This window comes from Psittacula echo, assembly GCF_963264785.1.
Source record: "Psittacula echo genome assembly, chromosome: 1".
Lineage (NCBI taxonomy): Eukaryota > Metazoa > Chordata > Aves > Psittaciformes > Psittacidae > Psittacula > Psittacula echo.
The window spans coordinates 36,152,716-36,178,231 of NC_137735.1; the positions used below are offsets into that span (position 1 = coordinate 36,152,716).

General features: G+C 39.2%; 1 protein-coding gene across 1 annotated transcript in view; it reads right to left on the reverse strand.

Moving 5' to 3' along the window:
* WWC2 (WW and C2 domain containing 2) overlaps nt 1-18,521 on the reverse strand; it is a gene marked incomplete at both ends in the record, with an annotated part of 99,333 nt that extends 80,812 nt beyond the window's left edge. The window contains one exon of the mRNA XM_080629873.1: nt 18,391-18,521. Within this exon, the coding sequence (XP_080485999.1) occupies nt 18,391-18,521 (131 nt within the window). The remainder of the gene's footprint in view (nt 1-18,390) is intronic.
* Between the last annotated feature and the right edge of the window lie 6,995 nt (nt 18,522-25,516).

Here is a 25,516-nt window from a genome sequence, read left to right on the forward strand (position 1 = left end):
TTCTTATATGTAAAATTTTTATACAGCTTATGTAATGAAAAACCTCAACATTAGCTCACACAGTGGAAATAGTCAGTCATTCCTTGCCAAGATAAGCATTACATCTCCATTTGCCATTTATTATTCGTTTAAACTGAATAGAGAAGATTGCTCTTAAGAGATAGTCCAGATACAAATCTCTACTATCCAATTACTTATGTAATCTCTTTAAACTTTTCAAGGAAGTCTCTTACTATTCCTCATAAATCAATCTACATCAGTTGCTTTCGTGAAAAATCTTTAACATAAATATTAATACTCTCAGATACTATTTTTCCTCCAATTCTACATGATATCCTTAGGTTCCTTTGGGAAATTACTTCATGTATCATTCAAGCTTTTAAAACAAAACCTATCTACTTGGAATCTAGGCTTCTGACTCTCATCCTATAAACATCGGTCATCTAAAACAATTTCCAGAAGTATTGGAAAGCTTAAAAGTAGGCCCACTGTAATTAAATAGGAGTTAAATTTCTAATATGTTGAAAATGCCATTGGACTGCATGCACTTCAGTGTTCTACAGTATATAAAGCAAAGCAATGGATACAAATGCAAGCACAGCTAACATTCAGTCAGAAAGTATAGGAGCATGGAGTTTGACCTAATGAGGACACATTTCTCAGCATATGACAGTCCATGCAATTCTTTTTTGGCTGATTGCAGACACTTCACATGGCTAAAATTCTGTTTTAGAAACTACGTGAAAAGCTTAGGGAAGAAAGAGAGGATCATGATTATTCACAGCCCAGCAAAAATCTGTTTTATGCATTTTAGACTCTGGGGATTCCATAGTAAATTTAAGAGAAGAAGCTGGAATTTCCTGATCTGGCAAATATGACCTAGGGTGGGGGAAGGATAATTCTCAAAAGAGCTTTCAAATATAGGCTTGGATTTTTGCCAGACAGAACAATGATTGATTTAAATCAGCCATAAAAAGAGAGATTTGATCTTCTGTCAAGTCTTTGAAATGGTATAAGTTAACAGAAATCATCAGCACCATGTGCTTGTTCAATGAAAAATCTATTCTTTTACATTTAGTTCTAAACATTTTTAACACACTTGTGGGCTGATCATTTCATGCTTTCAGATATCATTTTTTTTTTTTTTTTGTGCCATGTTATGAAGTACTGAATTTTTACAGGCAAAAACATTAAGGAAGACAGGTAGGGTTTTGCAATAAAATAAAGCACTTTCTTTTCTTCCTAAAAGTGATCTGCATAGCTCTTCACTGACTTTTCCAATATATGGTAATTTTATCCTCTCCCAATGCCTGTGTTTCATCAGTTTCTACACTGAACAAATAATGGAAAAACTCTTCTCTTTATTGGAAGTCTGGGAGAAAGGGCCCGAGTTCTGTCTTTATTGCTGCTGCTGAAGGACTCCTCATCAGGGACGGTAGTGACAGGACAAGGGGTGATGGGTTTAAACTTAAACACGGGAAGTTCAGGTTAGATATAAGGAAGAAATTCTTTACTGTGAGAGAAATTCTTTACTGTTTACTTTTTAATTTTGCCCATCACATTTTCTCTCCTTCACTTACTGCTTTCTTTGCACTAAAGTAACTGTATTTCTATCACCTGTATTTACAATAAACAGGTAACAAGGTCCCTGGGAACTTTAAAGAACTAGCAACATCCGTCAAATGGTATCAGAGCAGTCCTTGAGTACCAGTGGAGCAACAGTACTTAACATTTCTTAACATTACAGTATTTCAACCATTACTGCAGCCTTTCAATACTTCAAGTATTACTTTAATACTTTCAATATTCCAGCTCCTTAAAGATCTGAAGAGGGACATTTTACAAGGGCATGTAGTGACAGGACAAGAGGTAGTGGCTTTAAGCTGAAAGAGGGTATATTTAGATTAGATTTAAGCAAAAGTTCTTCACTGTGAGAGTGCTGAGACACTGGAACAGGTTTCCCACAGAAGCTGTGAATGCCCCCATCCCTGGCAGCATTCAAGACAGGGCTGGATGGGGCTTTGAGCAACCTGGTTTAGTGGAAAGTTGCCCAGGGCAGAGGTGTTGAAACTGGATGAACTTTAAGGTCCCTTTCAACCCAAACCATTTTAAGATTCTATGATTAGCATTTCTGCTTCAACACATACTTCTGTCTAGAAGTCATTTCTGCCTTCAGAAATCTAATCGTAACAGCAGACATCTTTTCTTTAGAATCCCAATAAACAAAACAAAAAAAAACCCAAACAAAACACAATAAACGACCAAAGAAAAAAAAAACCCACAAATGCTGCCACATTTAGGTTTTGATAATGACATGTGGCTTCATTTGACCAGAGCCAGCAGAAAAAATGCATCATCTTGTGGAAGAGACTAATAGAGTTTGCAAAGTAACTACCACTGTTATCTTCTTGTGTTTCCATGCCTGGATTGTTCTTCCTGTTGTCTCTCTAAAGCCAGCTGCTGAGAAATATGCAAGGAAGCAGCAGTGCTTGGTGACCCTCACTGGCAGCCAAAGAATTAGTCTGGTTGATGGAGCATGGCAATCCACTGTGCCAGCTGAAAAAAAAACAGGCTAGAGTATTTTTTTTGATCCTTTCACTGGACTTCAGGAAGACAAAATCTCTTCCTTTCACAAACCTGACGAGGAAGCTTAATTGATGTCCAAAGGGCCTTTACTGTACTGACACTCACTATGCTTAGGCTATAACGAAAGTCCTTTATTGGTGGCCTGAATACTTGTGAACGGGCTGTAACCAAGAATGTGCTGCAGTATGGATAACTGCTTCAGACAGTAGGGACACAGGCAAAATAGTCCATGTGGAGCGATGCTCCTGTGATACTTACATTAGGCAAAAAGACTTAGCTAACTCTTTGTCAGAAGAGCAAAGCATAACAGAGTATAGCTTTCCAGTCACTAGTGCAGAATAAGATAGGGGTCAGAGGAACCCTTAGCTGAGGTACTGAAACACCCCAACCCTAACCTTCGTATCTGTTTCCTTCTGTCTTGGCTTCCTCCAGCTGCTATATGCCTCAGGGAAAAAAAAAAAAAAAAAAGTCCTGAAGGGGGAAAGCAATTTCCAAAGGCAGAGGTAGCCCGAAACACCACTTAGGACCTTCCGAACTCAGACTTTTTGGGATCTCCAAAAGGTCTGGCTAAGCATGTCTGTGGACCAAAAGCAGAACGAACACAAACTATACAGAGCAAGTCACGCTCTTCCTGCCAGTTGCTAACAATACTAGTTGTGTTGTTTAGCTACCAACAAGCTAAAACATATTGTGGACTTTAGGGCAGTGAAAAATGTTGCATTCTCCTGCTGTCATCACCCTTACCTACCTGTTACTTATTCCATGCTATTCATACAGATGGAGTGATACACTTGAATAGGCTAAGACCCACTCTTTCCATCTTCTGCTTATTCACTCGAACTATTTTCTGAATGAAAAGAGAAAAGATCGAATGCTAGGAACAGAGGGCACACAGGACATGGCAAACGAAGCTGGGAACTTCTCAGTTCCCGGCTGAGAAGTTCCCTCAGCTCAGGTAAAAATCTGAGAGGAATTTATGAAGATTACAGGTAGTCCTTGATCGGTTAAATATTTCTAGGGATCAGCACACCTCTCAAGGCTATCTAGAGGACAACAACTACATTTCACAGGAATTTCTACAGCATTGGTTCTTTCCATTCATCTGTCTGCTTTTTTCCCCCCTATAGATTTTTCAAAATGTGCATTTTCAAAACTGAAACTTAGATTTTCCTCTTGCCTCGGGTTACAGCAGCTCAGGAAACAGGCCTGGGATGTTAGGTACCTCTTCTGCCTCATTCACTCAGGGAAGACAGCTTTTCAATAGCACCGAGTCATTCTGAGCCAGGAAAGGGGCTGGAATCTGATTCTTTCACATTCCAGACCAGTACACCAACTAACAAGCAATAAAATCTTCCTGGTCTTTTACACTCGCAAAAGGGCCTCTGCCAAAAATTTTTCAACAAAGCAGAAGAATGGAACACTTTATACAAATTTACCAACACTGCAACTTCTGGATAAAATAAACTTCTGTTTATTCAAATATTTCAACCAACTTCAACTGTCACTTTGTCTTATGATATTCATTTTCTCTTTTTTCTTCTGCCCATCTTGTTAGTGACATTTCAATGAAACACTCACCTGTGGAAAAACATGGAGCACACTACTACTATACTGATATTTTCAATAAAGTATTAAAGCTGTATTACTTTTGTACACCACTCTTATGGATGTCACTTGGAGCCTTCCTAATAACAAATGTATCTCTTGTAAATTAAACAGTTGAGTCCATCAACAACTATTAGTATAATAATTATTCATTACATAATTTACAGCTTCTAGTGGAAGAATAATACAAAATAAACAACTACATAATTTTTAGAAGCATCTCTGTATATCTTAGCTTGAAATGGCACACTTGTTTTTTAAACAAGGAAAAAAAAAAAAGATTGAATTACTATTCTTCCCAAAATTGCGAGAAACTAAGAAACAAAACAAACCATGCAGTACAAAGAAGATTAGAAAATGCTAGGATCATCAAGAACCCCATGTAATTTAAAGGCAACTTCAAGATAGCCCCCAATCAAACCAAATATGCAGCCAGCAGGCCAATTCTTTCAAGTATTCATCCGCAGGTAGTAATTTAAAAAACAATCACAGTGGCGAATAACAGCTGTTATGAAGTACAGCAAGGTGCCATTCAGGAGAGTTGTTTTCGATCATCCATCTCTGAAAGTGCCTTCTGGAACAAACTTTAAATGTTGTCCCTTCCAAAGTCACATCCGATGGAACAGAAAAAAAAAATCATCACTAGATGCTTCTAGCTTTAGATCATTTTATAGACACTACTGGACTGGACAGTGGCTGAGTTACTATCAATATACTGCAAAACACCATGAGTAACCTCCCACTACCCTCATGATTCCTATTCCAATACAGCACATTTTAGTCTCCTTGTCCTGCAGCTAATTGATCATAATCCAATTTTTCCATTAAAGGCACAGGTGTTTGGAATTAAGGACTTCATGTCAGGGTGTAGTAACGGAGTTCTTTCCTTATATTTAAACAGATTACATCAACACATTACTTCTCTGAAACTAGTCTTTTTCCAAAATATAATGCTTAGTTAATTTGGTGATTTAACCCTGATGAAGCCACATTTACTCACATATGCCTGGTAAATAATGAAGGAAAGGCCAGCTATAAAATCTTGAAATATTTGCATTTAGTAATAGCAGGCCAGTCTTCCACAGAAAACATTTTTTCCCTTAAATAAATAAGATGCACATAATAATGTACGTGAGAAGGAACCTCTGCAGGCTGTCTAGTCCAACATCCCGCCCAATGCAGGACAGCTCTGAAATCAAACCAGGTTATTCCAAGTCATGCCCACAACCACCCAGGGAAACCTGCTCTAGTGCTTGCCCACAAATCCCCAGTCTATGCCGCCATTTTTTTATTTTTGGTTCTGGAAATCACTGCAATTCCATTTTCGGATACAGGTTGTATATTTATATTGGCCCCTCAGCTTCAACACAATGAACAGTATAAATTCTACCTCCATGTTAAATTGTAGTTTCTATTTAAAAAAAAAAAAAAAAAAAAATCAGTTGCCTACTGTCACTTTCATATACTTCAACATCTGCACAGAAGACCAAAGTCAGTCTTCATTCAGTATGCATTCTGTACCTAATTCATCCTTACTCTCCACACCACCCAGAGACTGTGCTTTCACAAGATGAGGTCTTCAGTACCAAAGCTAGTTTAATAAAGATGATCCATCTTTTCAAAATAAATAACGATAAAATTTAAAAGAAGAGAGGTACATTCACTTTTCACCCAGGCAGCAGTACTACAAGCTTTTGATATTTTGGTATGATCCTTACCGGGATTTTTTTTCATCTTTACTCTTGCTTCTTTTAAGCCTTTTCACTCTGGTTCGCGGCTCAGTTGTACAAACAGCTGTGTAGTTCAACCAAAGGCTGTAATCAAAATATCCCACCAGAACATCACCATCATCAAGGTTATAAGAAATCTTTCATGATATCTGAATGTTAACTGTGTTCATCATCAGTGCAACATCATCTTTAAACATCACAACACATCTTAAACAGATGTGTACTAGCCACACTTCAGGAAAAAGATGGCATTCCGATAAAGTTCTAATACTGGCCATTTTAATAACCCTTTCAAATAATGTATTACAAAATAGCTATTTATGACAGCTTATTCCCAAAAGATCTGCTAGAAACCTACTACCTCAATAAGTATGACAGTACTCCCACGAGGAGGGCCCTCTGATAAGTACTGTCACTCCTCAACACCAGACAACTGCAGTGAGTGTTTCACAAGACCTTCAGACAGCTGGCTGAAGCTGTTTAACTATATAGTACCTCTGCCAAATTGAGAATCTATACTCTTCATGCATTTTTAAAATACTAGCCACATTAGGCACTACACCTATGACCAGAAAGAAGATACTGTACAATTTTTTAGCAAAACCTGGCTGACAGAAAAAGGTCATGAAATATCAAGTATCGGAGATTCTAAAGATTTTTAAATATAAAACCCTTAACTGTCCTACATTTGTCCTCAAAGCTTATTTTCTTGCCAAAATCTTGCCTGGAAAAATAAAGTTTTGATTGCTTCCATGTATGCTGAGCAAATGGGGACAGCCAGGTCCTGACTGCAAACACCAGCAACCTGCCACAGCATGGAAGTTCATGGCTCATTTAGATCATTGTACACCATGCTAGCAAGTGAGGCAGAACAACCAGACAAGCAAACAAGAAAATAAGCAAGAACCAAAAAGCCTAATCCATATCACCCTAATAATTTGTTTTGCTATAAGCCATAACCCCACTAGACTGCAGTCTCATTAATTCAGCTAAAACAGCAGTGTAACCAATTAACAACTCCATAGCAAACCTCAAGCTTTACTTCACTAAGGCCCTTCTCTCAAAGAGTAGATATAAAAGGAGAGCCTAGGGATTACAAATAACAGAGGAAAACCAGAAAAGAGCATGCAAGTTCAGAAACTTAAACAATCTGTTTACAGTGTAAGTTCCTGTGTATAAAGCCTTACTCCAGTAGTAAAGCACTGACCATGCCAGCCTGACTAAAAGGCTTATGGTGTTTGTGTGCTTTGCTGCATCCCATAATTTCTCTAGTCATTTGAACACTATTTCAGGAATGTTCAGTAAAGGTCTCAGATGGTTATTCACATCCATAGCATTCTACTATTCACCAGAATGATTGTAAATGTTTTAACAGTTCATTTCAGGCATTGCAATACTCACAACATGACCAAAAGAGGTCTTTACTTCTTATCAGATTGCTGTCTTGAGTTGCTTCCTCTTACATACAATCATTTACCATTCAATGCTTCAGCAAAATATATTTTAAATATTTAATATTTCCATTACAAATGATCCTTTTCCATACAGTAACTCAACTAAAGCAGCACCTCAGCCTGTCATTTCTGTGCAAAACAAAGCTAGCAACTGCAAAAGGATGTGTGAAATATGAAAAACTTTGGCAAATCTCCTACTGTCCAGGAACATTAAGATACAGAAATGAAGAAGAAAAGACCTCGATTTCTGGGGCTTCTCTACAGGTCTACATTCTAATCCAGTAAATCAAAGGGAACACTCTTATTTACTTCAGAAGGGTGAAATTCAAGTCAGATCCTCAGAGATTACATCACTTTGAGCAGTATCTTGTTTTCTCTATTATGCTCCAGCTCCATGGGCATCTCAGTTTTGGTTCTGGCAGTTTGTCACTGTTCACTCTGGAATTTAGTACTGAAGAGTTTTGTGCCTTAAACTCATACTGTGGCTTATTTTCCAAATCTCTCCAAGAGAAGTCCATAGCACTCCAAATTAGAATTGCTCACCACTGTTCAATTCCACCAATACTAAAAAGAAGGGATAAGTGCAAGTCTTTGCACTTCACATTAAAAGCCTCAAGCAATACAAAAGCAACATACCATTTAGGTCCAATCCTGCAGACAAGAATACTGGCAATGTGATTAAAATCAAGGCAATGCCTCAGAAAAAGTACAACTACACATAAAGGTAATTATTATATATTGCAAGGTCATACTTCAAAATTTATCACAAATTACAAGATGGCATAATGTGTTAAGACAGCATTGACAGAATGAGCTGAAAAGAACTTTATTTTTTTTTGGCAAGATGTGAATATACTGAATATACATTGTATAGGTCTTGGGAATATGGGAGTCAGAAGGAAAGTAGGCTTAGGTACAACTGGGAATATATCCATGTCAAGCACACACAAAAAGCACAATTAAATCCCATACAGTCCTTATGGCAGAACCACAATCTAAATTCCATCGAAGTTTTAAGAAACTAAGAAGTAATATGTTTGTATGTTTCTACCCAGATATCACTTCTGAAGAAAATAAGCTACTGAGCTTCCAAACTTCTGAAAGCTCGTGAGTTTCTCACAGGATGCTTTCTGTGCCTCTTTAAAAATAATAAGCAATTTAAATTATATTATTTGGTGCTGCACCATGAAACTATGTATACAAAGATACCTCACGATGGGTATTCGCAGTGTAACTCAAGACAGCCAAAACGTTTCAAGATTTAAACCAAACCCCAATTAACAACACACATTCGACTAGAGAAGTACACTTGAGTGTTGGATGATATGTGGAACAGAAATGTCACTTAGCTCACAAGGAAATTTTGTATCACATTCACTTTAGGCAAAAATACCAAAGATTAAATATAGATTAAAGTACCTTTATAAGCTACAGTAGCCACAGACTATTTCACAAAGTCCATTACATGTCCCACTTTCCCCACAGCCCTCCCAAAAGCAAGATAAAAACAACATTCAAATGTTTCCTGCCTAGTCCAGCTCCCAGCTACTTCAGCCTTCCTGAACTATAAAGCTTTCTCCATGAGAGCTGCTCTCCACTGAATCCTTGTGGAATGGAAGCCAACCAGCATCCCCTGGTTGGGCTTTGCATTGGTCAGGCTACAATGAGGACAGCAGCATGCACCTCGATGTCCTACAATAACCAGAATGGCTCATGAACATGAATCGAATCACAAGGTGGGACTGTAATCATTTGCTAATAACAGCATTTAAAAAATCTAGTTCATAAATCTGAATTACATCTTTTTCTCTGATGCACAGTAACTGTTTATCAACCAACAAATTCCGCAGGGGGGTTATTTCTAAGAGGAATTAAGAATTTTCATAGAGACATTTTGTTAACACCAGTGAAGAGGCAGAAACTTGTAAGTCTACACAAATATTTTTAGCATAATCAAGGAAATCTGAATTAAGAATGAAGGGACTAGGCTTTGAATAAAAGTATTCTTTCTCAATCAGATCATCAGGCCATGAGACAGGCATTTCTGGACTAGACTACAGTTTAACAATTGACAGTATTAAACAAAGGAAAAACCCACCCTACTGTTTCCTCATCAAGAACAAATAAATGCCTTTCCCTGACAGTTTTCTGCAATTCATCACAGACAATGAGCAAGGTTAAAATGCCCACTTTTTCAGCTGAAGGGGGCCATACCTTCTCTTCTAGAAGTATTAAAAAAAACAGATAGCAAATCACCCTATCCTCCAATGACCAGAAGTGTCCAAGAGATTGACAAACAGAAGCAACCAGAATTGTTTCTCCACAGTGTGATCCCAATAAAAACGCTGCCATGCAGCTATATGACAGAGGACACCTGCGCTTTGGTCAAATCCTGTTACTTGACAAGATGTTACTAAGACATATGCCACGCTAAGATCATGTGTTGGGCATACTTACTGCCATATGGCATGATGTGCTCATACACAATCTGCAGAATATCAAAAATTCATCTGCCTCATGATAAAAATACCTGCACCTTTGTCAGACATTCCCAGCTCTATGGGGGAGGTAAGCTCTTAAGGGCAACAGGGCAGGCATTGAATCAAAGTAAGAATTCTTCACAGGTCAGATCTGTAGGCAGTAAGGTATGCTTATCTGGACAAGACTCCAGTTTAGCACTTAAATGTACTTTAAAAAGAAACAACAGGCTTGTAAAGTACTGTTCCTTCATTAACAACATAAGAAAGCCACCAACAGAGAGTGTCCTAGCACAATTTAGTTAAAATACAGACTCTTCTAGATCTTTTCCTCTGAAAGTAAAAAAGTTTGGTATTTCTAGACACTTAAAGCCTGACTGTCAGAACAAACAGGATATTATGGAAGGCATCCCAGTGTGGTTGTCTTTTTCGTTTTTCAAATAAAGATTGAAGTTTGAGTTAATGAACTGAGAAAAAAGTACAAACATACCAAAGCTGGTTCAACACACGGTATTGTATAGCACAAAGCAAGAGTATGCAGAAATTTGAGTTTGCTGTTCTAAAACAATACATCTTTACATACCCAAACAAGTACTTCAAATACAGTATGTATCAGGGTTGATGAGATAAAGTTGCTTTTCTTCAAGTACTAACAGTATCCAAGTTCAAAGGATAGCATCTGATCTTGTTCTATGAGATGCAAATGATTGTTTCAGTTGACAGAATATATTCATACACTGACAGACTGTATGTATCCCAGAAGTCCTAACCAACAAAAAAAAAAAAAAAACACCAAAACAAAAAAACCCCAAAAACCCCAAACAAATTAGTCTTAAATAGAAGTACAAACAAGGGGGGGAGTGAAGGGGAAACCAAGCAATCTCTCTCCCCTAAGAAGCCCTTTCATTAATCTTTTAAAAATGAGGGCCAGAGATTGACTTAATAGTGTAGGAACTTCACCATCACTAACGGTTTTGCAAATAAAGTCACTGTGAACAGCAGTAGTATTCAGCAACACTCAAAATGTGCTACTTAAAAAGACCCAAACCCTACATCCACAAAGCAAAACTCTACTAAATACTAAATCAACACAAAAGGGAAAATATAACTACTGTATCACTCCCTCTTTCAGCTACTAACAGCTTCCTTCAAATGAAGGACAAGTCTATTTGTCCATACAGATGACTCCCTCAAATACATGAAGACAAATGGTTCCAGCTTGCTTCACACAATAAAATACTCAAAGTATTGAATTATACCATCATTCTGGTGAGATACTTTGCAGCAGAGTCTAAACTGTGTTTTATTAATAGTTAAGGAAAAAAGCTGCACTGAAGTCAAAGGATTTCTGATCTACTTTCATAGATGGCAGACATTAGCTACTCATAAGCATATTGTCAACAGCAGCACATTACTGGAAAACAGGACCTAATTCTGCAACTGTGCAATGATAAAATTTCTCTGGAACAAGAGCTTCACAGTAACAAACATTTTAAAAGTCAGTAAAAAGTCTGTAACACCATAAAGGTTTCCTGCTGACAGAAAACATGTTTAGCATCAGGACGGCTGGAACAGCTGTACCACTGGTTCACTGCAATGCAAAGGTGAACAAAAAGACACACACAAGAAAATAATGGAGAAAGCCAACAAAAGAAATTAACACCTAACATGACAGTTCCATGGCAGCTAGGATTGAGCTGCATCTTGATTTCTCCACCATCACTCTCCCTTTTGCTTTCACCTCTGGACTTGCCTCCTGCCTTACACCAGCATTAGCATCCATTCAGTGAGACAAGCAGATTCTGATGGAGAACAACCCTAAAAACAACTTAGCCAAATCACCTCCTGGGTTCAGTTTACTATTTGGTGGCAGAGAGGCACAGGTAAACAGAACCATGACAGTCAAGACCCAGTATCCCTCTGCAATCCTTTTCCACTTTCTTGCAAGTTGCCATAGGTGCTGAATTCACACTTCTGAGAATAACAGTTGTGGGATCTTCACATTGTTTCTATTTGTGCTTTTCTGAAAAGGTGTCACCATGGAAATATTACTGTTATCTTTGTCCATTTTCAATCTTTTCAATTACTTCCATGAGCATTCTTCTACTTTATAGTCATCTGTGTGATATAAAAATGTGAAATCTCAAATACTTGTAACATTTTTCTAGGCTAAAAAGAAAAAAAGCAGCAAGAAAACCAAACCAAAACCTACTTCACAAAATTCAACTTGTCTCTAGATGTTACAAATATTAGTTAAGTGGAAGTAGAGAAATTCTCTTATTCTAATAACACTAATAACATTCAAAGCACAGCATTTTAAGAAGAAATGAACACAGTTATTTAACTGGAGAAAACCAAGAATTACTAATGTAATCTGTACAGATCTCTGAAGTTATAAATAGCTTGTCCTATTTCATCTATACATTGACCCTTACCTGTAAAAATTATAACTTTGTTCATAGCCATTGCTTCAAAGTAAAGAAAGTTCCCCTTCTCCAAAAATATAAGATAGTTCTGAAGTATTCCTTTATTTAACCATACTATGGTAGGACAACATTTCTAGCAAACAGCTTAGCTTCATTTGAGAAAAGGTCTATTTTCTTTCATGTGTAAAACTTCTTATGAAGGCTTATGTTGTGCATGACAACTACGATAATACTACCTTGTAAGTCAAGATAGGTTTTAACCAAAGTAGCTCCAGTAGACGAGAGCTACAGACATAAGCCTGAATAAACCACAGTCTAGATCACTCGCCCCACTTTACATACCAGGTCACAGCCCTTGGCTTTAACCAGTTGTACATGCTTTGCACACATAAGCAAATCCTCTCTAGCATTTCCTGACTTAACTTCACATGGTCTGAGATGAAAGACACAGTGCAGGCCTATCACTCCCAGAAAAATAAAGAATAGAAGTGTTATCTCAGTTATCATAGCCATTTTCACTAATGCTAAAATCAACAACACATAGCCTTAAGCCAATGACAGACTGGTTAAAAACCCCATCACTATGTATTTTAACAATCACTATGCATTTTAACATCAATCTATTTTACACAATCACTATGTATTTTAACACTGTCTGATGCTATCAGCTATATTAGCACTGTAATATTAGAATTCTACTTTACACTGGATAAACAAATGGTGTCAGAAGTTCAGACACAGCTAGTTTCTCATTGCAAGTTCAGCACTTGCATCACGGGTTTTATTTTGAATAAATATACATCAATTAAGTAAAAGCAGTTCCCAACCTGTCACTGAAGCCAGAATGAGATACCAGACAGTTTCACAGGGAATATGCACATTCCTGAGCAGACAAGGAGACAGGAACAAATCATGTGGAATTTGGATAAAAAACAGCAAATGATACTACAGGATGAAACAAGGCAGAAAAAGATATTTGGAGGGAGTGGGGGAGGGGGAAATCACTGTCCTATCTCGCTACAGGATTATTCAAAGTTACACACCTTGGAGTGTCATCAAGTGATCCTCCTCTGATTTTCCAAAATAGTTATGTGACTATTCCTTATTAGGGTTAGAATTTCACAAGGTATGTTGAGGCAATCAGTTAGCGGATTCAAGCCACCAAAAATATAAAAACCCCACCCCCTCCTCAGCTATCAGCAAACAAGGGAGATGCAAGGGACAACAGAAGAGGTATGGAGAGGTATGAGAAAAGGAACCTTTCACTGACGGTTTGCCATTAAATTAATTATTAGCAAGCAGCAGCCTAAAGAAGGGATTTATCAGGTAGTTGCTCTAGTTGTACCTTAAATCGACTATGGTAAGATTTGCACTTAAAACAAAATTAAGATCCATCCTTTTCAAAATATAAGGACTAACACTTCAATTTATTATCATTCTTCTTCAAAGGACAGACTAACCATACTCCTATGTCTTGCCTGAATTTTGTTCCCTCCACCCACCAGAAGTTTAAACATTTCAGAATTTTTTCCTATTTTAGCTGCAATCACCACTTTCACACAGAACTGTACTTTCCTCAGACACCAGACACTTCAGATAGTAAAAGTTATTGTACTCATCTATCACAACACAGCTTACTTTCACAAAGAAAAAAAAAAGAAAAAACAAAAAAGAAAGAGCTCCAAATGTGTTTTCCAGTCTCTGATGACCTCCCAGCATGCTATTTCCTTTTCTGCTTGCCTCTTATTTACTACCTTTAACTTTTAACAGAACAGTATCTTATGTGCCTCTTGTTTGTTCGAGTCTCCATTGTGACTGGAGGTTCTACCACGCACCCCTGAGCTAGCGTAATGCCCAGGAAAAAGGCATGATGAAAGTCCCCCTGCTCAAGTAACTTCAACCTCAGTATCTTCCCTCTTCACAGCCTCTGCTGTTCACAGGACAAGAGAAAGCAAGTTCCAGCAAAAAAGGAAGGAACAAAGTGCCCTTCTTTTCTAAGGGAAAAGTACAATGCAAGGTTTAATTGCTGAAACCTAATAAACACTCTAATTCAGAGAAATCTTGCATGTTACATAATTCCATGATAAAAATTGTAGCGTTTTCACTTCTCCCAACAAATGAAAACAGCAATGGAAACTGCATTCCCTCTCCACACTGCCACAAAGAAGACTCACAACCTCTTGTGAAGCTCTCTAGTTTCTGCACATCTGATGTTTCTCAAGCACCTTCTCAGCTATATAGTTAGCAAGTACTCTAGAAACATTCTAGTAAAAGTATACTACAAACTATTTCAAATGTACGAATATATTTTGAACAGATTTTTCTCCTCATGAGAAGTGAAAAGGGGCAGAAGGATAGTTTTGTTTTCATAGCAGCTCACTCCTTACCACTCCTACAGGAGTGCTGAGAAACATTAAAGATCACTTGCAGCTTCAGAATTTGAGATGTGGAACTCATTTTAGGCAAGCTATAGAAACAAAAGATACCTGGTTTGAGTCAGTGGTGATTAACACTGGAGTATGGACAATTTACTATTTAGAAAGCAAGATATGAGAAGCCCTGCATTCCTGGTGTCAAAGCCTAAATGTCATCCAGCTGCTGAAGATTTGAGGATACTGACGTTTCTGTCTCCTATTCCATTTCTCCTTGGTGCTCCATACCAAGAAATAAAATGAACAGAGGCCTACTTAGAATGTGTTGAATTAACTGGAAAAAAAAAAACACCACACCCCAAAACAAAAAAACCACCACCAGTCTTCCTTTTCACATTTCTGTCTCTACCCCAAGCCCCTCTTAAATGTCTATCAAGAAAAAAACCCAAAACACATCAACACCCTACTGTAACTCAGTATTGCAGGAACTCGAGAGAGTTTCAAGGGGACTTCAAAGACGTATGAATTCCCCTAACCCTTTCTCACCTTTTCATCTGGCTCATCCTCTTCAGTCTCTCCATAACTTTGTTAAGTAGTAGCAGGATACAATTTATATTTTGGGCTATTACCCTTCTTACAATAAATCAGTTTCAGAAGTACTGTCAAGATCAGCAAGTTCTCAGTTTGCCATATCATGGAGGAGTCATAAACAAAGAAATAACACCTATATATATATATAGCAAGTGAAAATGCTACAACCACCCCCACATATCTTGCCTTTATGTTTCTCTTTCTCACACTTGGTATCTTAAAGCACCCTCTCTTTTGTGCCACCAGTCTTCAAAACAAGTCAACACAGTACCCTAAGTGTTAGGAGAGAAAAATCATTATTGAATAGTGCAAAACATTAAAAATTCCTGTGCTTCCACAACACTCCTAAAACACAACAAGCCACGTCACTCTTGCCCTTACAACTGTGAGATTCTCTACTGTCAATGTGATTACTCAGATAAATGAAGTGGGTAAATCTGAAAACTGAGCCCCAGGCTTGAAGCTGATGTGAGGTTTTTTGAGAGCTGTACCCAAGGCTATCATTATATTACAGACCTTCACCAAATAAGCAGTAACACATACATGTACTATGAGAACAGTGTAGAAAAGCAAGAGAAAAAGCATCACTATATTTAAAAAACCAACCAAACCAAACAAAAGCACCACAAAATTTTCCAAGAAGCTTTGAAATACAGCATTTTCAACTGCCAGCTTATTTCTAGACATGAATATTTTAAACCAGTAACAAAGAAGTTCCTAATTGTGCTCAAATACAGCTGGCAACCCACAGACATATGGCTGATGTCTCACAGCACTACTCTTCAGTATTTGTACATAATCAGCTAGGGTTTGCAGCGTAACAACAGCATAAGGAATACTGCCCATACAAACTTACCTATTCTACACCTGCTTTACCAATGACAGATTTTGGAAGCCCATGTACTCTAATAATCCACAAGTACATTAGGAAAAATTTATGACATCCATCAATGAAAATAGTTGAAAAAAACAAAGTCCTGAAGTTATTATCCAGCAAAAGAATGTGCTTTCAGTATTTCTGTAGAATTCATTATCTTCATTTTGATGATTTAAGTAAATTTTAAAAACCTCATGAACCCAAATTTTATTGTATTGACCAACTTGGAAAATCACTTTTCAGTTTTCCTGACAGCAAGCCCTAATTGCATACTGTATGGTTTCTGAACATACATTCTCTAAATTCCTAGAAGATACAATGGAATCTAGAGCAAAGTCATCCCAGGACTTTCATGCATTTCTTACTCACTTTTCCAAACCAGATCACTGAAATAAATACACTATAAATATGGATATTGTAAATACAAATACTGTAAGCTGCACATAAAATGGGCCTGTCAGCCTCTCTTCTGTGCAGGTAACTCAGCTTCACAGTTGAGCCATGTACACTAAAGCATGGATTCTACTAGGCACCTAGGGCAAAATCCCTCTGTTTGTTTTGCATGACTGACACAGGTTAACAATTATTTCAAACACGACTCTTTCTGAAAAAGGTCTTTACTTCCTTAGTTCTCTTAAACATTACTTAAAGTTTGGGGGCTTGATTTCTCTTTCACCTTTAATCAAGATATTAATGAAACAATATTTATCCCATAGGATGGCAAACATGCAAGTGTTACTCAGCTGTCTATTCTGTTAATTAGTGAAAACTCAAATTTTACCACCAAATGTGAATAGTGTTGAACTTTTTGAAGACTACAAAATGTGTAGAAACAAGATCTTAAATTAGTGAAATTTTGAGGTGATATTATAATGAATATTATGCCATCTTGTATTCTGCTTTGCAAACACATTAAATGTCTAAAACTAAACAAAACTTCAAATCTGCTATTTCTAGAGACAGTAAACACAGAAAATACTGTTTACAGTTAAAAAACCCAACAAAACTCAACCACTTGAGAAAGCCGGGCATAAGAAGTAAGTGGCCTGTACACTTTACCACCTCACTAATATTTACAAGGTGTTTAACATGTTTTCAAGTATGAAAGAATTTACCTATTAAGTTTGTCATTACTGGAATTTGCTGTTACAGCAACTAGGACAAAGAAGTAGGCCCAACACAGTGTATGATAATTGTCAAAACTTTCCTTATGCACTTACAGCCAGCAAGCTTCATTGCAGCTACCTTTTCTAATTTCACCAGAGAAATATAAACCAAGGCCTTCATTTATAATTCAGTGCAGCTTGTTCCATAAATTTATAATGCCTTTTAAAAGCTTTTGATAATTAGACTGCACTGTTTTGAATAGCAACGCTGCATTCCATAACACACACAAAGTTTTGGGGTGTAATTACTTTTCAGGACCACTTTGGGCAAAACAGACGTCTCACGGTAGGTATGTTTGCCATCTAACATTCAGCTTTTAAAACAGCCACTGAAGCCTACCCTAATAGCCAGGATCCCTGCCCAGCGGTAAGACCTGCCCTGGTGACTCCCGGGCGAGCAGCCTTTGAGCCGGTACCACACCTCCCTCAGCGAAGCACTTTTCAAAGGAGGCTTGCCGATTTACAGCGCTCAGACCTGCAAAGGGCAGCAAACACACCGGGCTGCGGCTGGCGGGGTGCTGAGAGGGTTTGCGCTTGCTGAGGCCTAGCGAGCACACGAGGCCTCCCGCAGCACCAGCTCCTTCTCCGCCAGCAGCACACACCTCTCCGGACGGCCGGGACAGCACGGCCACAGCGCAGGCGGGCCTCGGGACCGGGGGGGGGGCCCCACCGGGGGGGGGGGCAGGCGTCCGGGATGCTCCGCCAGCCAGGAGAGAGGCGGCCCCGCTCCCCGGCGCGCAGGGGAGAGGGGTGGCGAAGAGCCAGCGCCTCGGGTTTGGGAGGGACTCGCAAACTTCAGTACCTGTCGGGAACACCACAAACTCAGCGACCCCCGTCGCCTCCGGGAAGAGCTCTACAGGCGTCCGTCCCCCCACAAACAACTCACTCAGCGGTCTTAACAGGCTGTACCGATGCCGACGGGAAGGGGGCCACGGCTGCACGCAGGGACTTCTGCTCGCCCCCCCGTCCCGACAGGGGAACCCTCCGGCGCACCCCACACTCTCCACCCCGTCCCGCCGCGGCGGAGCTGCCTCAGCGGCGAGGGCCCCGGCAGCGCTGCGCTGAGCCCGCTCCGGGCCTCGTCACTTCCCTGCCCGCGCACCCACCTGTCCCGGGGGTCGATCCAGCTGGTCTGCTTGGTGTTGTGGTCGATGTAGAAGACTTTGCCGTCGTAATCCCTTGCCTCCTCCCAGCCATCGGGTAAGGGGAGCTGCCCATTCCCAGCTTTCCTAGGCATGGTCGGGCGGCGGGGGTAGCTGCTCCATAGGGACAGAAAGAAAGACGGGAAGCGGGAAAAGCCCCCACCCGAGCCGGGTAGACGGGGAAGGGACCGAGTCTGCGGAGCACGCAGCGGACCGCTCGCGGAAGCCCAGGAAAGCCCTCCTCCGCGGCCGGGTCTCAGTCCACCATGCCGGGGCTGCCGCCTTGCCCGCTCCGCGGCAGCCCAGGTCAGGGTTGCCGGCGGAGCACAGCTGCCGTCTGGGCGCGGGGAGCCCGGCTGAGCCCCAGGCAGCTGCGGCCGCCGCTCATTAGCATGAGATTAGCATCCATCTCATCTGCATGCACATTCCTCCCGCCGCATTCCTCAGGGTTAACCCTGCCGGCGCTGCCCGCCGCTGGGCTGGACAGGCCCCAGCCGTGGATCCGGGACGAAAAGCGTCCCGCGGGCGAGCGCGTAGGGGAGACCGGAAGACAATGGGCAGGGGAATTGGGGAGAGGTGGCGAGGGGTGCCCTTCTGCTTCGAAACAAGCTGTGCCCGCGGCGCGCAGGGGCTGGTGCGGCTTGGGGATAGGAGGCAAATACCTGAGGGGGGCAGCCTCCGACGGTCCGCGCCCTCAGCTTAAGCACCCTGGGGGGAAAGCGGCGCGGAAGGGCTGGGGTGAGGTGAGGGAAGGGGCGACCCGGCGTGAGCGCTGCCGACCGGCCCCCCGGCCCGGCCCTTTGTCTGCAGACCTGCTGCTGGACCCGCACCAGGTGGTGCAGGCGGCTTGGGCGCGGGGATGTCCCTGCTCTGCGGGCACGGGGAAGGTGCCCTGGGAAAGGGCAGTTTGCCACTGTCTGCCTGCCCTCAGTCAAGGAGGGGTCGAGTGTCCTTTTCCTTTCCTTTCAGGTCCCCCTCAACTCGCTTCACATCCTCATCAACTGTCCAGTAAGGCTCGAAAGGTCCTAAAAGGACCTTGACATTTGAGATACCAGAGTTCAAAATGTAAATAAAAAGACAATTTTTTTTAAACTCTGGAAGTAAGAAAACTTACTGATTTTATTTAATTATTTACGTTTTAACAGACGCACCAGAGGTGAATGTGCATACACCATTCGTGGCCTGAACTGTTCTGGCCTAAAAAGCAGTTAGCTAAGTCGCATGAGATATAGGAACGAGGTGTGAATTACTGGGCGTTTATCTCATCTTTGCTACAAGAGAAGCTACTCCAGGTTGGTTACCATGGTTTAGCTGATAGAAGGTAATTTAAGGAGTTCTATTAATTTGCATGTGTATCTGATTTCCAAGATTTGACACCAAAAGTAGAGCACCTGTGGGGGAATATGACTTTGTTTTAGCAGCTAGGAATCTGAGGTAACCCAAATTTTAGTCCCTGATTATTACTTTTCACTTAAAGTTACTGCTTTAAAGTAACAAAATCTTCCTGGGAGAGGAAGCCTGGGACCCAGAGTTGTTATTTTTCTTATTTATTTATTTATTTATTTATTTATTGTAATCTGTGTATCTACTCCGTTCTAGCTGTCTTTAGCATTCATCTCTCAGTGACTCGTCTTAGACAATTTACACTTATTACTAGACTTGTTTAATGCATAACAAGTTTTTGGATTGCACATATTTGACAGGCATTGTAGTAAGTAATTTACAGGTGTCTAAGTTCCTCTGTTGGATCTGCTCCTAAATAGAAAAGATTACCAGCAAGATATGATTTTAATTTAGTTATTTTCACAGTCCGGTAGAACTAAGACCTTTATTATTTTTGTCATTTTAGTTATTCCGTAACATTGTCTCTACAAATAGCTCATATACCTCCCCAAAATACCTGTATGTTGAGCTCCAGACAATCTTGAAGATTTTATTTTCACATCTGTTGTTTTGAGGGAGTGTGCAGGGAAACTACATTTGTGAAGTAAGGCTTTAGTAGTTAACAGTGGACAAAAACCTGAATTGTCCTAACTTCTGGGTATCTGTAAGAGTTCAGCTGCTTAGGGAAAGCAACAGAGTCATTACCTATTAAAGTGAGAGACTCATTTATTTTCACTGAGAATATTAAGTTTCAATGAGGTGATTGGTTTATAAAGTCCAGTCTTACTTTCCATCTGTGTAATAAAAGCACTTTCACTGTGCATTTATATTTTTGTCCTTTTAAATAGTCTTCTGAGTTTTATAAACTGGTTTATAGGTGACATCTTACAGTGCAAAAGTACATGTGGCAGTTGTGGGACAGGATAAACTGGATTTCCTTTTCCCTTTTAAAGCTCAGTTTGCATTATCAGTAAGACATTTTGTTATATAAGTTGATAAAAAAACCTGTAGAGGATATAGTTACTTCTCTTTGGCATTAACAAGGAGCTTTTATAAATAATACAGCCTTTTTCATCCTGAAAAAGCAGGCGTGTGATACAGCAGCACTCCTATACTCCTATTCTCTATAAATAATCCACAGAAAAGGAAGCATGAGGTTAGAAAATCTGTAATACCAAGACAAAACTGAAAACTCATTTATGTCAATGCTTACCCTGAAGCTGATACCTAATTCCTGTTCTGTGTCACCACCAAGGCACCAAAGAATCACATCTTTGATTATTGGTCAGATGAGATCCGCATGGATGGGGATGTGGATCTGATCTATAACCATCTTTACCAAGGTAAAACGCATCAGAAAACATCAGTGTTATCAGTTGCATAAATAAATGGAAATTGCAGTTCTTAATTTTGAAAATAAGTATACTAAGATCATTGTATAATTGTCTAATTTCTATGTATCTGCTTGTGTGTGCATATACAGATGTGTTTATACTTAAATATTAGCTGTTGCATGGTAAGCATTAGGCTCTCCCTCCCTTTTCCATTGTTCAAGTGCTTCACTGTGTTTGTATTTATAGTCAGGGTCTACAGTCTGGAATGCCAATTTAGGATTGCTTAGAAATGGCAATACTGAAAGTCAGACAGACAAAAAGTAGGTAATATTTGTGTAAATAAATGACAGACCTTTAGTATCACCAGTGAGAATATGAGAATATTTAGGTTTTTGAAGGACTGCTGTTGTATAAAAGAGAATCCAATTATCCTATCACTTTTTGCTCTTTTGCAACTTGGAAAAGAGCCTATTTGGTAGAAGATAGTTTCTTCCATTATCCTTTAAAGTGTTTTCATATGTGTAATATAGGAAAACAGATGTTCATGATGACTCTTTTTAGCTTAAAATATGCTACAAATTCTAACTAAAAGTAGTTTTTCAAGTATACCTCCCACATCTCAACTGGTAACCTGCCTAGCATGTTGTGCTGACATTGTCAGCTGACAGCATACCACGGATTGTTTGGCTTAATTACATAAGACAGCATAGTTCAGAATATGCAAGCATGCTTTATTCAAAACACAGAAGGGTGCATATGAAGGTGTCCAAAAGCATGGAACAATGTAGCTGTTGCATGACTTAAGTATTTATCAATAAGTATGATAAATAACAAGATATGCTCCATGAAAGGGAGCTAATTGTTCCTCTTGCTTTGTATATGCATGTTTAACCAGTTTGGAGAAGTTCATGTTGCAAGTAATACATAGTTAAAGAATTGAGTTAAAGGGAATTAAAATTGTGACTATTTTATGTCCCTTCTAATTACTGCTGTCAGCTAGAAGAAGAAAAAAATGTCTGTGCAAAAATTCAGAATGCAAGTGTGGAAGTGGCTGAATCCAGAAAGAGGGGCTGCAAAGGCAAATGATTGTGCCCTGTTGCATAATGAGAACCATACTCGTAAGAGTCTGTACTTACTCTAGTTCATCTCCCGATACTCTCTGCTTTCATCTTCTTTTATAGTAAACTTGTGATCAAAAAAGGCATGTTTGTACCCTGTCCTTCCATAACAAGAGATTCCCTTAACTTGATCCACTAGAGTGGTGTCCCTGTAGAAATTTACAGCTGTTACAGCTCTAACTTGTACTATCTACAGATGGCTCTGAATCAAGAGCCACAGCTGTCTCCTTGAAAATCTACATAGTTCAGTCTCCACTGCTTTCAAACAGAATTTGAGTGCAGAATGAGTTACGAAGTACAGTGACAGAATTAATTCCTAAAAACACCTGACAAAAATGTTTGAAAATATATATTGATTACATTGAAGGGGTTTTTTTAAGCTCTGAAACCACCAAATACTGGCAACAAGTCTGACTTCCCTCACATATAGCTACTGTAGAACTCTAAAAACAATATTTTCAGCATTTTATTTATTTATTTAATCACACTGAATTTTATCTGACAGCTATGCTTTCCAAGAAATGAAAGGTACCAAACCCAGGACTCCTTTATGTGGTGAGATTGTTAGTTTTAAAAAGGATTTTAAAAGTTCTGTAAAGAGTAACAGTGTACATGCATGGAAAAGGAGGAATGCTGCTTCTACTAACGTCAGCTTCTAATGCATGTATACATCTGAGCCTAGAAGATCTGCAATGGTATTGTTTCTGGTTGAATTTATGATATAGTTCTACAGAAGTGATGAAGCCAGATAATGTTTATGCTCATTCAGCTTTTCTTGTTGCTCCAAAGCCTGCTCTTTCCACTTGCATTCAACTGGACAGTTTGCTGCTAAAATAGGATGTCCTACAAAGACTTCCCAGAGTATGAGTGGAAAAGACCTTATCAGGTTCTGCTTCAAATGAATATATACTATCTCTTTTTCAGTATTTTGGCCTTATTTTTGCATTTAGGCATGTACAGGAGAAAGTAATGAGCAATTACACATTTCAAATTGTTGCGGACATAATTCTAATTCTATAAATCTAAAAATAAGCATACAGAATAGTTTTAACTGATTGTTAATCTGATTAAAAGTTTAGGGTAGGTAGAATGGAAATGATGTGGTAAGAGTTTTGCCTCAAACATAACTATGGAAATGTGAGTAATGTTTTCATGGTAAAATCTTCTCAGACTCACCCCAAACCACTCAATAAACTAACTTAGCATTCAGTTCTGTTAACTCTGATTCATAGTGCTGGTATTTCTGTGGAAAAATGGAAAAGAAGATGGAGAATTTTGGTGGTTCCAAAACCCTAGTATTAATGAGGTCCAAATTAGCCTCTGAGGCATATCCCCATGGGATTTCTTGAGGCAGTCTTAAAATTGCATGTTTTCTTGGTGTTACATCTTCCATAGAAGCAGTCTTGCTATATTGTTTTTAATATATCTCTGGTAATTGTACACATAGATTTAAGTTGCCAATGTTTCGTCATATCTGTGGAATTGTGATATCTATTCACTGCTGTCTAATGGCTTTGGGGAACCACAAAAGCTTGCCTGGTCAGCCAAAAGATTCCCAAGAGCACAGGCTCTTTTGGCCATGAGTAAGACAAAAGTAGGCCAGCAAGAGAAGGTTTCTGCTCATTGCAAGGGAGGGAAGAATTGAGAAGTTTCTCAATAACAGTTCATTTATGGGGAACAGCAATTAATTTCTTTAAGTATTAGAGATTCTTTGTTATGTGCTATGCAAGTGCACAGGTTTATAGAGCTAATGGTTTTAACTGTCCCTCTCTACTGGTGCAAGGAGTAAGTGCTCCCACCACAGTCAGAAGAAAGCATTTAATGTATGTCTGCTGTGTTGTAACCAAGGAGAGCAATGGAATGAAATACAAGCATTTTGGCAATGACATCCTGAAGTATGATTCTTCTCTGTAGCATCCACATACTTTCAGAAACAGTGCGGTAAATGAAGTAGACTGAGACTGAGTATTTAACACCTGCATGACAAAAAAATAGAAAGATCCTCTGCCTCATGGGAGAGGCTTAGAGAACCTTCTAACAAATGAAAAATCTTATTTGAAACACAAAACAAGTACAAACCTGCCGAACTATATGTGTAAAATAGGCTGCTTTTCTCTTTTGCCAACTTTTCACTTCTTCCTTCCACTCAAAAAAGTACAGTTTCTTCACATGAATGCAAAGTATTTTGACATCTATCCTGACCAACCACAAAGGAACCTCAGTCTTGTCTTATTGCTAACCGAGGCTAAAAACTATGCTGCAAACATAACATCTGAATTTATGCAACTTTATAGCAAAAATGGGGCTGATGCATCATACCAAGATTAGCACTTCTAGAATGCTAGAGATGTTACTGAATTGTATGAGTCATCCTATGGCAACTTTTGTTCTAGTCTGGTTATCTGAAACCCAGAATCACAATGTTTGCACTTTTTAGGGGATGATATTATTATGTCCACTTTGCAGTGGACATAAAAAAAATGTATTAAGTGACTTGATGGAGTAAAAAATACCTACGTGAAAAAGGATAGGGTTTAGAACATAGGATGCTTTCAGCTCCTGAGCTGAATCTGTTGAACTGCATTCTATCATTTTTATTATTTCAAGATGTGGTCTCAGAAATACTTGGGGTAAGCTGTCTTATCACAAGGAAAAGATTATAATTCATACAAAAAATTCCTTTTATTCAGTGTCTCCTTCCCAGGTAAAATGTGTATAAAAGTTATCAATTCCATATGGTCAAGCATATGTTATGAAATGCTTGTGTCCACATATGAGGCACATGACAATATTTCAATAGCTTGCTCCTTTGAATTTCTTGATAGAGAAACATAACAAAAGTATAAATTGTAGTTAGCTGTACTTCTCCATTCATAACTGAGATACACTAATAAACAACCTGTAACAACATAAACAGATGACACTGAACAATAATTCAAAGAAAATAATTCAAAGCTAGGCAAAGTCTGCAAAATTTAAGTGTTAAACATAACCCTCAGACAATGAAATGTCAGAATCATTGCTGATAATCAGCTATTCTGTAATGGTGTAAATGTAAAGCCAAAGGATATACGTTGGTGCTTATACCAGAGGAATCACAGTATCACAGTATGCTAGAGATTGGAAGGGACCTCAAAAGATCATCTAGTCCAATCCCCCTGCTGGAGCAGGAACACCTAGATGAGGTTACACAGGAAGGTGTCCAGGCGGGTTTTGCATGTCTCCAGAGAAGGAGACTCCACAACCTCCCTGGGC